Raw genomic sequence first — 17,354 nt, 5'->3', positions numbered from 1 at the left:
AAAGGGACATTTGGAGACAGAGAGAGACCATATGAACATTTCTACAGATTCTCTTTCAGTGTCTGGTAGAGAGAAGATTGCAGGTTTGGCCCCATCTAATCTCTAGTTTAAAGAGGAACGTCAGTTAAAATAATGTAATAAAAAAGTGCTTCATTTTTGCAGTAATTATGTATAAATGATTAAGTCAGTGTTTGCCCATTGTAAAAGCTGTCCTCTTCCTGATTTACATACTAACATTTATCACATGGTGACATTTTTACTGCTGCCAGGTGATGTCAGTGGAAGTAGCTGCTGCTTGCTTTTTGGCAGTTGGAAACCGCTGTAAACAGCTATTTCCCAGAATGCAACGAGGTTCACAGACAGGAAACTGCCGGGACTATGGTCCTCACAGTTTCCTGTGGGAAGGGTTTCAACACAATATCAGCCATACACAGCCCACTAATGATCCTATTGGGAAAAGGAATAGATTTCTTGTGGGAAAGGGAGTATCAGCTACTGATTGGGATGAAGTTCTATCCTTGGTCACGGTTTCTCTTTAAAGTGGAACTGTGCTAATACCCTTTGTTTGACTGAAACAATGCAGTATTGAATCTCTTTTGATATTTAGTGCTTTTTGATGCAGTTTGGAGATTTCCCTTGAAACTGCTGGATTGTTTTTCAGGATTTACTGCTTAAGTTACCGTACATTTTTTTTTGTAGTTTTTCTGTAGCCAGCAATACCAGCATTGAGTAGATACACTTCCTATACAATCTCTCTGTTGGTGATAAATGGAGAGAAACTCAGTAAGGAATCAAGGTTTTTCTTGCTTAACCACTTGAGGACCCACCCTTTACCCCCCGTTAAGGACCAGCGTTGTTTTAGCTGATCTGTGCTGGGTGGGCTCTGCAGCCCCCAGCACAGATCAGCGTGCAGGCAGAGCGACCAGATCGCCCCCCTTTTTTCCCCATTAGGGGGATGATGTGCTGGGGGGGTCTGATCGCTCCTGCCTGCCTGGGTGTTGCGGGGGGGCACCTCAAAGCCCCCCTCCGCGGCGAAATTCCCCCCCTCCCTCTCATCCCTGTCCCCCCTGGCAATCTGGGCTGCACAGGACGCTATCCGTCCTGTGCAGCCAGTGACAGGCTGTCCCCTGTCACATGGCGGCGATCCCCGGCCGCTGATTGGCCAGGGATCGCCGATCTGCCTTACGGCGCTGCTGCGCAGCAGCGCCGTACAATGTAAACAAAGCGGATTATTTCCGCTTGTGTTTACATTTAGCCTGCGAGCTGCGATCGGCGGCCCGCAGGCTATTCACAGAGCCCCCCGCTGTGAATTGACAGGAAGCAGCCGCTCGCGCGTGCGGCTGCTTCCTGATTAATTAGCCTGCAGCCGGCGACGCAGAACTGCGTCGCTGGTCCTGCAGCTGCCACTTTGCCGACGCGCGGTATGAGTGCGCAGTCGGCAAGTGGTTAACCAAATATGACAACAAACTTTTGGAGATTGATAAAGCAAAACAGACAAACCAACAGATGAAATAATGTGACTTTGTGAAGATATGGGCACTGAATCAGTGGTTGAGTGTGGGAGGATCGGATGCAGTGCTCAGTGCAGAACTTTACTTAGTATCTTATTTTTTGTTTGAGTGGGTAACGTTTGATCACCATCCCTGCTGTTGTCATGAAAATGCTGACCGGACTTGCCTGCCTGCACTTTCAATATGTAGAAATAGTGTCAGATATAAAGTCTGCCAGGGCTCTGTGATTTGGTACTTTATTAGACAGCAACAGTCAGCACATCCACAAAGCACACCTCCTAAACACATTCCTAGAGCATGGTAGGGTCTAGGAGCCTTATTTTCAACCTCTTGATTCTCATCATAAAGTTCAGTGGACAAGCCCAAAGAGCTTAACCACTTCCCGACCGCCGTATATACAATTGGCGGCCGGGAAGTGGAACCCGCAAGGACCGCCGTATAGACAAATGGCGGCGGTCCTTTTACGGGCATGGGCGGCGCGATCGCATCATTCGTGACGCGATCGGCCACCGGCGCCTGGCTCCGCCCACCCTCACGCTGTAACCCGCCGGCCGTTCGGAAGCGCCGGCGGGTTACTAGCACCCGGATCGCCGCATACAAAGTGTATAATACACTTTGTAATGTATACAAAGTGTATTCTACAGGCTGCCTCCTGCCCTGGTGGTCCCAGTGTCCGAGGGACCACCAGGGCAGGCTGCAGCCACCCTAGTCTGCACCCAAGCACACGGATTCCCCCCCCCCCTGCCCCCTGATCGCTCACAGCACCCCTCAGACCCCCCCCGCCCACCCCCCAGACCCCTGTTTGAACCCAATCACCCCCCTAATCACCCATCAATCACTCCCTGTCACTATCTGTCAACGCTATTTTTTTTTTATGCCCTAAACTGCCCCCTGCTCCCTCCTGATCACCCCCCACCCCTCAGATTCTCCTCCCCCCCCCCTGTGTACTGTATGCATCTATCCCCCTGATCACCTGTTAATCACCTGTCAATCACCCATCAATCACCCCCTGTCACTGCCACCCATCAATCAGCCCCTAACCTGCCCCTTGCGGGCAATCTGATCACCCACCCACACCAATAGATCGCCCGCAGATCCGACGTCAGATCACCTCCCAAGTGCATTGTTTACATCTGTTTTCTACCCTAAACACCCACTAATTATCCATCAAACACCCCCTGTCACTGCTACCTATCAGATTAGACCCCTATCTGCCCCTAGGGCACTCAATCACCCGCCCACACCCTCAAAACGCCCTCAGACCCCAGCCCTGATCACCTCGCCAGTGCATTGCTTGCATCTATTCCCCCCTCTAATCACACCTTGAGACACCCATCAATCACCTCCTGTCACCCCCTAGCAGACCTACCCATCAGATCAGGCCCTAATTTGCCCCGTGTGGGCTCCTGATCACTCGGCCAAACCCTCAGATCCCCCTCAGAACCCCTTCCGATCACCTCCCCAGTGCATTGATTGCATCTATTTTCCCCTCTAACCACCCCCTGAGACACCCATCAATCACCTCCTGTCACCCCCGTAGCACTCCTATCCATCAGATCAGGCCCAATACAACCTGTCATCTAAAAGGCCACCCTGATTATGACCGGTTCCACAAAATTCGCCCCCTCATAGACCACCTGTCATCAAAATTTGCAGATGCTTATACCCCTGAACAGTCATTTTGAGACATTTGGTTTCCAGACTACTCACAGTTTTGGGTCCCTAAAATGCCAGGGCGGTATAGGAACCCCACAAGTGACCCCATTTTAGAAAAAAGACACCCCAAGGTATTCTGTTAGATGTATGACGAGTGCATAGAAGATTTTATTTTTTGTCAAAAGTTAGCGGAAATTGATTTTTATTGTTTTTTTTTCACAAAGTGTCATTTTTCACTAACTTGTGACAAAAAATAAAATCTTCTATGAACTCGCCATACACCTAACGGAATACCTTGGGGTGTCTTCTTTCTAAAATGGGGTCACTTGTGGGGTTCCTATACTGCCCTGGCATTTTAGGGGCCCTAAACCATGAGGAGTAGTCTAGAAAACAAATGCCTCAAAATGACCTGTGGATAGGACGTTGGGCCCCTTAGCGCACCTAGGCTGCAAAAAAGTGTCACACATGTGGTACCGCCGTACTCAGGAAAAGTAGTATAATGTGTTTTGGGGTGTATGTTTACACATACCCATGCTGGGTGGGAGAAATCTCTCTGTAAATGGACAATTGTGTGTAAAAAAAAATCAAACAATTGTCATTTACAGAGATATTTCTCCCACCCAGCATGGGTATGTGTAAAAATACACCCCAAAACACATTATACTACTTCTCCTGAGTACGGCAATACCACATGTGTGGCACTTTTTTGCAGCCTAACTGCGCTAAGGGGCCCAAAGTCCAATGAGCACCTTTAGACTTTACAGGGGTGCTTACAATTTAGCACCCCACAAAATGTCAGGACAGTGAACACACCCCACAAATGACCCCATTTTGGAAAGTAGACATTTCAAGGTATTCAGAGAGGGGCATGGTGAGTCTGGCAGATTTCATTTTTTTTGTCGCAAGTTAGAAGAAATGGAATTTTTTTTTTTTTTTTTGTCACAAAGTGTCATTTTCGCTTACTTGTGACAAAAAATAATATCTTCTATGAACTCACTGTGCCTCTCAGTGAATACTTTGGGATGTCTTCTTTCCAAAATGGGGTCATTTGGGGGGTGTTTATACTATCCTGAAATTCTAGCCCCTCATGAAACATGTCAGGTGCTCAGAAAAATCAGAGATGCTGGAAAATGGGAAAATTCACTTTTTGCACCATAGTTTGTAAACGCTATAACTTTTACCCAAATCAATAAATATAAGCTGAATGGGTGTTTTTTTTAATCAAAAACATGTTTGTCCACATTTTTCGTGCTGCATGTATACAGAAATTTTACTTTATTTGAAAAATGTCAGCACAGAAAGTTAAAAAAATCATTTTTTTTGACAAAATTCATGTTTTTTTTTGATGAATATAATAAAAAGTAAAAATCGCAGCAGCAATCAAATAGCACCAAAAGAAAGCTTTATTAGTGACAAGAAAAGGAGCCAAAATTCATTTAGGTGGTAGGTTGTATGAGCGAGCAATAAACCGTGAAAGCTGCAGTGGTCTGAATGGAAAAAAAGTGCCTGGTCCTTAAAGAGGAGCTGTTAGGTATAAGGTCTCAGAGAAAATAAACACATATATCAGTAGCTAAAGATTGGCTGTACTTACATTACATATGCATTTCACTGTCCACGTTTGGATTTCACAGAATTTGTATATAGTATATGCAGAGATAGATGCTCCTGACAGCTCATGGCAGGCTCCATGTTTTTCTGTCAAATGTGTCGTCATGATCACAGATAAGCTGGTACTAAATAACACAGTGTGCAGTGAATATTAATGAGCCATGTGGCTAGGAACAATAGCTGACTCCTGCAGTGTACTCTGCCCGAGATTTATCAGTGCTACCCGATTACAAGCTGCTGTAACTTCTCATTAGCAGCCGAGGGGAGAGCCCCAGAATGCTTTGCAGTATGGTATGCGGCTTGCGTCTTCTTAAGAATAACAGCCTTGCTGATAAGCACACATCAAAGGTAACTGAGATTTTTATCTTCACTAATTGCTTTTAGGCTTCCTTCTAAACTGTTTAACACAGGAGAATAGAGGTTTAAATTAGCTTCTGCAGCCTGACAGTTACTCTTTAAAGGGGGGTAAAGCCCACGGTCCTCAAGTGGTTAAAGGACCACTGTCACAAAAATCTTAAAATTTTAAATACATGTAAACACATACAAATAAGAAGCATGTTCCTTCCAGAGTAAAATGAGGAATAAATTACTTTTCTCCTCTATTGCTGTCACTTACAATAGGTAGTAGAAAGCTGACATTACCGACAGGTTTTGGACTAGTCCATCTTTCCACAGGTGATTCTCATCATGGCCTTTATTCTTTATAAAGACACTCCTTTATAAAAATATGCTGGCCAGCTTCCATGCTCGCTGCACACTTTTTTGGCAGTTGGATGGAGCAACTGCCATTCACTAAGTGCTTTTAAAAATAAAGAAAACCCTGTCTCTCCCCCATGAGGAGATGGGCTAGTCCACAACTCTGTTCTGCCAGATTTCTACTACTTACTATAAGTGACAGCAACATAGGAGAAAAGTAATTTATGGCTCATTTTACTCTGGAAGAAACATACTTCTTATTTGTATATGTTTACACATACTTTACATTTTAAGATGTTCGCGACAGTCACCCATTAAAGAGACACTGAAGCGAAAAAAAAATATGATATAATGAATTGGTTGTGTACTATGAATAATTACTAGAAGTTTAGCAGCAAAGAAAATATTCTCATATTTTTATTTTCAGGTATGTAGTGTTTTTTCTAACATTGCATCATTCTATAATATGTGCAGATTACACAACCTTCAGCATTCAAAATGATTCCTTCAGAGCAGTCTGTGAACTAATGACCTCTCCTCTGGCAGAGGAAAAGTAAATAGTTCAATAACACTTGAGATAATAAAAGTCAGATAACAGCCCTCTCCAAGACTTTGAAAGTCGCAGAGCTTAATTGCTTTTTTGCATAGAGATAACAACTAGAGTTTCTTAACTCTTCCTGTACTGGAAACAATTAGACTGATGTATCTGATCTTAATGTTTTATTTCTTAGCTGTACTACACATACAAATCATAATATAAAAAAAAAATTCGCTTCAGTGTCTCTTTAAGCTGGTATCTTTCCTATGGTCCAATCTCACTTTAATCCACGTCTAGACAACATGAAGAGGCAAGTATGGTTAGAACACAACCTAAAGGAAATCTGAAGCAAGAAGAATATAAAGGCTGTCCTATTTATTTCCTTTTAAACAATACCAGTTGCCTGGCAGCCCTTCTGATCTATTTGGCTGCAGTAGTTTCGGATTCACTCCAGAAACAAGCATGCAGCTAATCTTGTCAGATCTGACAATATTGTTAGAAACACCTGATCTGCTGCATGCTTGTTCAGGGTCTATGGCTGAAAGTATTAGAAGCAGAAGGACAGCCGGGCAACTGGTATTGCTTAAAAGGAAATACACATGGCAACCTCCATATCCCTCTTACAGTTACAGTGGTCCTTTAGACTGGGACCACACTTGTAGAAATCGTGTGGCTTTCTCCACATCCTCAAATGCATGGCATTGTAGGTCAATAGGATGACCTACACTTATCATGCGAGTTCTCGTGTAGTAGAAAAACAAAGTACCCTGTAATATATTTATTCCCTTAGCCGAAGATCAGCTGCTGTCAGCTAATTTTTATTGACGAGCATGTCAAAACATGTATTCTGCACCAAAAAAGTTGAAGTGTAGGCATAGCCTTAGTGGTTTTTTTTTCTGGTTTTTTTTTTGTTTTGTTTTTACTGAAGTTTAGGTTCCCTTTCCACTTGCTACATAGTTGGTGCTGATAGGAGATTGGCCGAATCGTTTCCTGTTCTAGAACAAACTGGAAATCTTGCAGCAGATTCGCTGCTGTAACTGTCATGGTGACACTGGGTTGGGAAGAGACCTGATGGGTTCTGTTTTGGTTAGTACCCTCTTGCACATGTTTATATCATCAGTAATGCACACTTACTAACAAGGAATTGAAAGATAAATTGTATGTTTATCTTTGCTCAGTTTGAATACTTTATTGGAAATTACATATTTCAAGAGTGACCTAGGAAATAAACCAACATCATTCCTGCATATAATGTCCAGCAGATTTAGGCTGTTGCTGCACTGACTAAATAACAGACCTCTCTAGAGAAGAACACTTGCGTTGTATTGATTAGGACTTCATTCGTAGAAGGCTCTGTATTGCCATCTACTGGTTATACATATTATTAAAGCTATTTTAGTAAACGGCCGTAACAATTTGGATATGTGATTTCTTTATTTGTAAAGGACAGACGGTAGCAGCAGGGGCGGTAATTGTTTATACACACTTTTTTTAATCAACAAACCTTTTACACTACCTAAACCAAGACAGCAGCCAAATCTTTCCATTCCTCACAAGGTTTGCAATATTTACATAACTATCAAAAGGAACAACTGATGGATTAATAGAAACACTATCAAGTGGATTCAGTCTGAATAAAAATAACTGAAAGACACATGACAGTCTAAGATTTGGAAAGAACAGTTAGGCCCCATCCAAGAGATAGAGTATTATCTATGAGCACCACTCAAAATGTTGCTAAAATCTGTCCTAAAGGCATTCACACATGTTGCAATCAAATGTCCCTTTTTTTCCAATTGAGAAATGTGATTGAATTTCCAATTTATTTATTTTTTTATATTTTTTCAATCTATTGCGGTGGGAGTTGTTTTACTAACGTTTCCTGAAAATTGAATATGATAGATTCTTAAATCCTTGATGTATAGCAATTTTTTCTGATTTTTTGTATTATAATTTTCATAACTGAGGAAGGATTGAACATGTGTGATACATTGGTCAGATTTTTCAAAAGATGCAATCAACCAACAATATTTAGTGCAATTCAAAGCTATTTGTATTCATGTATTCATGCTTGATCTTTAAAATAGACCTGTTTATAATAAATATGAGAGCATACCCAGGAGACATAAATTACACTTTTGAAAATGTTCATATCGCTTACTTCCAATATTTTGTCCATGAAGTTGGGAGAATCTTTCGTGAACCACCCTGTTCCTCTTATGTCAACTGCTTTTTTTTTTTTTTTGTAGAAAATACCTGTGAGCCATTTTCATAATTGATTTGTTAAACAAAGACTTGTCTCCTCTTTACGTGGTTGTGAATGTATTGGTTGACTGTGTTACTTGTAAGTTCTGAACTCTGCGAATACTCTCTGTGAATCAATCAACGCTGCTGTATTCCTATCCAGTTAATAGGTCTCCTGATCCTGTGCATTGGCATCTATGCGGAGAGCGAGAGACGGAAACATCAGACTTTGGAAGGGATTTTCCTGGCACCGGCTATTATCCTCCTCCTCCTGGGAATCCTGATGTTTGTGGTGTCATTTATTGGAATGGTTGGATCCTTAAGAGACAACTTGGTGCTTCTTAAAACTGTAAGTAATTAAATTGCATTGAGAATGGTGTTTGCGCACAGTTAACAGCAGGGGAGTTGTGGGAACAAACTGTGGATTCGCAAAGTGGATTTCTCTTCTTCTTCCTTAATAGGTGGGATGGAGTAATTAAACTATGTTGTGATGGTGTCTTCAGAGTTAAATAACAAGGGAGGTACAGTCCTTGTCTGGGGGATGTCCTAGTCCATAGTCATTTAGAGCTCAGTCGATTAGTAAAAGGGGTCATATACAAGACTCTTGATCTATGGGGGATGATCACTGCTAACATTGTAACTTTTGTTGAACTTTTAGTGGCAGAGGAATGTACTGTAAAATAAATTATTCACTTTATATCAGCAACGTCTCTGTTTAGAAACTGTGTAGAGGAACCTTGAAAGTAGATGCATCACTAAAATTCAGCACTGACAACACTATGCCTCATTTGCACTGAACACCACCACTATGGTAGCCCCTGGCAGCCGGAGTGCGCATAAATTCCTCAACACAAATGAAATGTCTGTCAGACTACCTTTCATTAATGAGCAGCAGTCCTGCTACAATCCATCAATGAAGAATCAAATGTTCCTTTCGTACCGCTGTATCCAATAGTTAGGTGAAGCCGTTGCTTACAAATTAAGTTCCATATAGGCATTCACCTTTGTTGGGTAAAACAATCATCATTCATGGTAGCAACTAAAAGTCCGCCCAGCAGTCTAGGACAGTTATGCTTAAGGCCCGTACACACGTCCTACGGGAGGCAACGACGGGTCCATCGTTGCCTCCCACTGGGCGGTGTTTCCGCCGACAGTAGCACGTGTTGGCGGACTGATAAGGCTGTTTCTGAGGGAACGTAGGACGTGTGTACAGGCCTTTACTTGACCACCTGTATAAGCTTACCTGCTCAGTCCTATGGAGAGGGCAGGAGGAGAAGCAGAAGGCTTCTTGCTCCTAGTGGGAACAAAGTAATCAGCTGAAAAGATGCAACTAGGCCAAGCCGTGTAAGGCACAGCCTGGCCAAGCCCTTGCCAACGGCTTTCACAAGGAGGCAGCGGCGGAACTCACCAATGGAGGACGACGGGGGGAGGCTTTCCAATTCCAAAGCAAGCACCCTAATTGGGTACTTTTTTCCCTACGGGTTTTATTTGATCCCTGTTGGAAAAATGGTATTTGAAAAATGAATCTTATTCTACAGTACTCAGTATACTTTACTACTATACTTGGACAGCACGGTGGCATAGTGGTAAGCGTTCTCGCCTTGCAGCACTGGGTCCCCGGTTTGAATCCCAGCCAGGTCAACATCTGCAAAGAGTTTGTATGTTCTTCCTGTGTCTGTGTGGGTTTCCTCCGGGTACTCCGGTTTTCTCCCACATCCCCAAAACATACAGATAAGTTAATTGGCTTCCCCTAAATTGGCCCTAGACTATAATACACTACATGATACATACATAGACATATGACTATGGTAGGGACTAGATTGTGAGCCCGTCTGAGGGACAGTTAGTGACAAGACAATATACTCTGTACAGCACTGCGGAAGATGTCAGCGCTTTATAAATACTTAAATAAAATAAAATACTATAATCCCCCTACTAAGGTGGCAGGGACGAGCTTGTATTTTAACACAGACAGAGGCGTATCTAGAGAAAACAGCGCCTATGGCAAGCACTGAAATTGCGCGCCTCCTCCCCCCAACATAGGACTTAATTGAGTAGAACTATAGGACTTAATTCTATACATTAGAATATATGTAAATATATGTGTGTGTGTGTATACAACAATTTACAACAATATTTTCTGATGACCAGCAATTATTTTGAGCGAGCGATCGTTTCCGCAATCTCGGGAAGTGGGTGTAGGAGGAGGATCACCAGAACGATGTTTAGCGACGTGTGATGAGAACGACTGTAACGGCGAATCAGATCTTTAAGATCCCTGACTACTCAGCATAAAGTACTGTGATTGCATGAGTTTTCGGTCACACCCATCATATAACGTAACACCCATATAACATAACACCCATCATATTCCCTGTAAGAAGATGGATTGGGGAATTGTGCAAATTTGGACAGAGGCGCCAGGCAGGTTAAAATGATCTAAAAACAACTAAAAAGGAGGAGTACAGGTGGACTTACCTCCTGAAATGATGGACAATCGAGATTGTTCAAATCGCAAATAACAATTTATTTTGGCACTCCGCAACGCGTTTCGCAGGTATAACCCACTTCATCAGGCAAGGAGTGCAAGCTCAAAAAAGGTCCAATAGTGGCAATGCGCCTCAGAGGCGCATTGCCACTATTGGACCTTTTTTGAGCTTGCACTCCTTCCCTGATGAAGCGGGTTATACCTGTGAAACGCGTTGCGGAGTGCCAAAATAAATTGTTATTTGCGATTTGAACAATCTCGATTGTCCATCATTTCAGGAGGTAAGTCCACCTGTACTCCTCCTTTTTAGTTGTTTTTAGATCATTTTAACCTGCCTGGCGCCTCTGTCCAAATTTGCACAGTATATAGTCCACCTTGGGTGGAGGGGACTGTCCCCTTCTTTCTATCTACAGAGAGCGACTTCTTAAACCTGAGTGGGGTCAGGTTCTAATGCTCCCCACCTGCATTTCAAGTGGTTGCCTATGTGGTAACCCGTGTTTGTGAGTATATCCACATCTGTTAATTATTTCGCCAACTATTGTTAGACTTACTGCACTATATTGGGCTCTCGGTTTTTCTTTTTGTTTCAAGTGCATGGATTGGGGAATGCTCGTCGTCGCTATGGTGAGTATTCAGCATAAGCTCCGGCTAGTACTGGTTGTGACTTTTTGAACGGAATATAAAATTCTGTGCACATGCACAATTGTTTCCATTATTTCACTTCCCAGCTGCCGTGAGTGCTATAATCATACACATCGTCCCCCGGGAGCACAGCCACAGCACCGTAACGGACCCAACTGCACATGCATGCAGCCTATTCTATCCAGTTTAATTTTCAGGTCTCGACCAGTACTATTCGGGGCCTAGAGCAAATATGGAGGAATGGAAGATTGCGGGGGAACCGAGGACACACATGTCTATGTACTGCTGCGGTTGCCATGTGTACCACAAGTAATTCCGGGTACGTCACTTGGCGGATAAAACATGATTCTGACATGTATGTACTCTGGCTGATTTTCCAGCTCAGCTATCCTTTAACATAGGATTTGCCTATATGTCTGCTTGCATAATATGGAATCAGGTAGCTTTTCACACTATAAGGGATACCTAAGTTAAAAATATTAGGCCTCTTCCAGCTTCTTAGCCTTGCAGTTCCCTTGCTGACGTCCTGGTCCTTATCCTTGATTCGCAGTGTGGCCTGGAAAAGTGTGCGACTTAGCTAAGTCATACACCACTGCTCATACGCTGGCTCCTGAGGCCGGAAGCGTTTGGCTATTGTACATAAAACGCTACGGGAGTGTGATCAGGGATCCATGCATCCAGCGTACGCGCAGTAGTGACTTAACTAAACCTAAGTCACAGTTTACTGGGCTGCACCGCGGATCAAGGATGAGGACAAGGAAACTGAAGAAAAAAAGATTCTGAAAATAGCCCCAGGTAATAAAAAGAAGTAAACACACTTTATTTTCAATTCACACACATTTACAATTTTCATTCTACAGCAGGCAACTGACTGCTTTTCCACATTTCAGTCCTTAGAATTTCCATCCATTCTAAAGCAGGCCACTGCTTTCTCACAGTTTTACTTCTTCTGGGATAATAAATCCCAGAAGAACTGAAAGTGTGTGGGAAAGCAGTGGCCTGCTGTAGAATTGTAAGAACTGAAATTGTAAGAAAGCAGTCAGTGGAGGCCCGCTGCTGTAGAATGAAAATTAATGTTGTGACCATTACTACCATATTACCTGTACTAGTACTTAGAGGAACTCCAGTGAAAATAATGTATTCAAAAAGGGCTTCATTTTTACAATAATTATGTATAAATTATTTAGCCAGCGTTTGCCCATTGTAAAATCTTTTAAATCCATCATTTACATTCACACATTTATTACATGGTGACATTTTTACAGTGGGGAGGTGATGTAGCTGCTGCATGCTTTTTTGGCAGTTGGAAACAGCTGTAAACAGCTATTTACCACAATGCAGCAAGGTTTACAGACAGGAAACTGCCAAGAGTACATAATAAGAATTTTTTTGTGGGAGGGGTTTCACCACAATATGAGCCGCACAGCGCCCCCTGATGGTCTGTTTGTGAAAAGGAATAGATTTCTCATGTAAAAGGGGGTATCAGCTACTGACTGGGATAAAGTTCAATTCTTGGTCGGAGTTTCTCTTTAACTGATGGCGTCATACAGTATAATAAGTTACCTTTCAGAGCTCTAGTCTCAGCTCTGCCTGCCCGTTCACACTGTCCGTGCGCACTGACTGCTCTGCTCAGCGTGTGCAGGTGCTGCAACAAGGCAGATCTCTTCTCCTATGTGCCATCAGTCACCACCAACACTCCAGCACCGCTTGGCCAATCACAAGAGGGGATAACCGGCTGGCCAATTAGCGAGCGGCTGACGTTCTGCACGGAGCTGTGTCGGGCCGGAAGGAGTGAGTGTATGGAGAATGGCCAGGCTGGGGGTGGGGGGTGTCTCACGATAGTGGGGGACACAACAATACTTGTGCGGTGGACAGGCTTAGCGAGTTGCAAGAAAAAACTGCAGGGAGGAAGAGAGAGATTAGTCACTGGCCGCACAAACTGCCCATTCACTCCTCGATGCGCCCCCTGGGGAGGTGTGACAAGGGGCACCTATAGCAGATGCCCTATATACACCCCACCAGATAAGCGTCTGAACACAGAGGTAAAATCAGTAATGCAAGTACAGTGCATTTTTGATCTGGGATTCACTAGAAGTTGTTTTAAAGAGACACTGAAGCAAAAAAAAAAATATGATATAGTGAATTGGTTGTGTACTATGAATAATTACTAGAAGATTAGCAGCAAAGAAAATATTCTCATATTTTTATTTTCAGGTATATAGTGTTTTTTCTAACATTGCATCATTCTATAATATGTGCAGATTACACAACACTCAGCATTCAAAATGATTCTTTCAGAGCAGTCTGTGAACTAATGACCTCTCCTCTGGCAGAGAAAAAGTAAATAGTTCAGGAACAGTTGAGATAATAAAAGTCAGAAAACAGCCCTCTCCACGACTTTTAAAGTCGTAGAGCTTAAAGGGAAGGTTCAGGGAGGGGATTCAAAAAATAAAAATAAATTTCCACTTACCTGGGGCTTCCTCCAGCCCGTGGCAGGCAGGAGGTGCCCTCGTCGCCGCTCCGCAGGCTCCCGGTGGTCTCCGGTGCCCGACCCGACCTGGCCAGGCCGGCTGCCAGGTCGGGCTCCTCTGCGCTCCATTTCCTGGGACTTCTGCGTCCCACGACGGCGCGCTGACGTCATCGGACGTCTGCCGGGCTGTACTGCGCATGCGCAGTAGTTCTGACTGCTAATATATTGAATACTAACATTTTATGTATTAGAGCAATAGCTTCCAAACCTATATTAAGAAGGGCAGTGAGGGTGTTAATTGAAATGGTCTCTGCACTAGGTTAGATATTTTTGACTCTATCGCCTTCCAGAAAGTTTTAAGGTAAGACTGAAAAATATAAAGTAATGTACCAACTTAATTACACTGTCTTCAGCAGCATTTGGAGTGCATATTTATAAATGAGACAAGTTTATTTGGGGTGCTCTACCTCTTAAAAAAAATTGGGAAGAGTTTTCCAAGGTTATGGGCAACCTGACAATTGATCTCCAGGCTTTTTTTGTGTAAAGTCATCCAAGATGAAGCATAATACATATAAATAGAGAATAATATTATGATTATTATTTTATTTATAGAACCAACATATTCCATAGCACTGTACAACGTGCAAAACCTAAAACAATGCGGAGCATAAATACATGAGCAGGTCAATATACTGTACAATCAGGGCAACCAGTGACTTAAGTACTGATGCATACAGTTGATGTATAGTTTGAATAACACCACCAATACTGATAGACATTCATTTAATAAATTGCATAGAAACTGGAAACTAAAGGTGGCGGTCCCTGCCATTGTGAACTTACAATCTAGTGGGTAGTGGGGTTTAAATTATTGCTATAGTAAATCATTAGATTGCCTGAAAAGGTGTTAAAGGAGAACTGTAGAGAGAGGTGTATGGAGGCTGCCATATTTATTTCCATTTAAGCTATACCAGTTACCTGGCTATCCTGCCGATCCTCTGCCTCTAATACTTTCAGCCATAGACCCTGAACAAGCATGCAGCAGATCAGGTTTTCTGACAATTTTAACAGATCTGACAAGATTAGCTGCATGCTTGTTTCTGGTGTGATTCAGCCACTACTTCAGCCAAATAGATCAGCAGGGCTGCCAGGCAACCGGTATTGTTTCAAAGGAAAGAAATATGGCAGCCTCCATATACCTCTCACTACAGTTCTCCTAAACAACAAACCAAGAATGCCTCAAAATATCGCACCAAACTGGTATAGGTGAATGAATATCCTTCTTTATTGACCCCCCCCCCCCCCCAGTTTTTTTTTTGGTCAATAAAGATGGATATTAATTCACCTATTCCAGTTTGGGACAGTATTTTGAGGCATTCTTGGTTTGTTGTTTAACTATACTCTTTTGAGCTGTTCTGCAAATTGATTACCAGGTGTAGTGATTTATATATACAATTTGCAGCGTGTTTATTAGTATTATAAGATAGTGCTGTCCCGAGTTTTTGTGTGACAATGCCTGAAAAGGTGTGTCTTGTGAGTACGTTTGAAAATTTCCAGGCTTGGAGCATGACAGATATGCTGTGGTAGAGAGTTCCAAAGCAGAGGTGACACTAGTGAGAGATCCTGGATGCGAGGGTGAGAGGAGGTGACCGAGCTGGAGAAAAAGAGGGTCTCTTGAGAGGAACAAAGGGTGATATCTGGAGATTAATAAGGAAATGTATGGAGGGGATAGCCTATGTAGAGCTTTGTGTGATAGTGTTAGGAGTTTTAACTGAATCCTTTGGGTGATTGAAAGACAATGGAGGAATTGGCAGAGAGGGGCAGCATTAGAGGAGCTGGAAGAGAGGTGGATGAGACAAGCAGCAGAGTTCAATAGAGACTGGAGAGGTGCCAGTCTGTTTATGGCAGGCCAGAGAGTAAGGTATTACAGTAAAGATGTATATCTTCACCTCCTCCACTGTAGGCCTTCTCAAGGCAATGTCCGCTATGGATATTGCATCCTACCAGTACATTTTACAGCAGTGTTTCTTGGGGCTAATGAGACCAATTAGAGACTGGCGGCAGTCTCCTCTTCCTCATGGGTAACAATGGGACTGCAGTAAGTTTTGGTAAATTGTCTGTGTGCAGGCAGCGCTCAGCAATGTTAACGCTACTAACATCAGGGGAGTAGCATGTTATGCAATGAACACAACTGGGTAATGTGTGCATTGCTATGGCTACACGTGGTACTTTACTTATGCATGTAGCGTATCCTGTGTTACCCAGGTAAGGTGAGTTTCATTAATTGCATAACATATGCTTCTCCTTTGTATTATTAGTACAGGTAACCAGGGCTGTGGAGTCGGTCCAAAAATCCACCGACTCCGACTCCTCTAATTTGCATATTACAATTTTGTTGATTAAAAGTATGTAACATGAAATTCGTCTCTTAACTGCCAACGCTTAGGAATTTTACAAGACAACTGAAGTGAGAAGGATATGGAGACTACTATATTTATTCCCTTTAGACTAAAACTAGTCCTTGGTAAGAGTACTTGTAAAAGGTACAAACCGGAACAAAGAACATCTATCAGGCCCTAGGCAATGTAAGTGTGGGTACATGTAAGAATGATGTGCAGGTACTCTGCAGGGGAATGAGGAGATTGTAAACAGACAACACCTCTGTGTTCAATGTGCACAGCATTCTCAGTGGATTCCCTGCAGCTCTGTGGGGAGTACATATGTAGAGCATAGTACTACTGTGTAACAAAGTAAACCTGAGACAGATGAAATTAAAGTTTTATACATACCTGGGGCTTCCTCCAGCCGCCTTCAGGATAATCAGTCCCTCGTTGTCCTCCTCCGCCACCTGGATCTTCTGCTATGAGTCCAGGTACTTGAGCCAGTCAGGCGTAGTGCGCATGCACACACTCCGCCGCCAGGAGCATACTACACCTGTGCAGCACTATTGCGCAGGTGCAGAATGTTCCTGGCTGTGGGAGCGGCATGCGGCCGGACAGCGCTGACTGGCTGAATTACCAGGACTCATAGCAGAAGATCCGGGTGGTGAAGGACAGCGAGGGACTGATTAGCCTGAAGAGGGCTGGAGGAAGCCCCAGGTATGTATAAAACTTTACTTTTCATCCGTCTCAGGTACCCTTTAATTTGTAGTCCCCAAACCAAATTTTAACAACATATCAAATTATTTGATTTCATCAGCAAAGGGAGTGCATACATTTGCATAAATCAGCATCAATGCAGAATTATTTCCATCTCGTTGACCATCTCTATTAGTGACACAGCTACACATCAGGCTTTATTCTTACAGCATAGATGTTATTTAGTATATATAAGAGATTCCTGTGTACACATCATATATACAGTCACAATCAGATATGTATATCTGACCTTAAAAATACGGGGACTGCTTTATTGAAGCAGCACAAGTAACTAATTTTGATTGGTTTATTTCATTTTTGTGGACTAAGCACAGCTATTACTGTATATATACTGTATATATAC

At 42.9% G+C, this 17,354-nt stretch overlaps 1 protein-coding gene across 1 annotated transcript in view; it reads left to right on the top strand.

The window, feature by feature from the left end:
* LOC137561137 (tetraspanin-15-like) overlaps positions 1–17,354 on the top strand; it is a 248,321-nt gene that overhangs the window by 102,921 nt on the left and 128,046 nt on the right. Inside the window, exon 2 of the mRNA XM_068272398.1 lies at positions 8,417–8,602. Within this exon, the coding sequence (XP_068128499.1) occupies positions 8,417–8,602 (186 nt within the window). The remainder of the gene's footprint in view (positions 1–8,416; positions 8,603–17,354) is intronic.

The sequence above is a fragment of the Hyperolius riggenbachi genome, chromosome 3 (assembly GCF_040937935.1).
Source record: "Hyperolius riggenbachi isolate aHypRig1 chromosome 3, aHypRig1.pri, whole genome shotgun sequence".
NCBI lineage: Eukaryota > Metazoa > Chordata > Amphibia > Anura > Hyperoliidae > Hyperolius > Hyperolius riggenbachi.
This window is presented reverse-complemented; position numbering and strand designations above follow the sequence as displayed.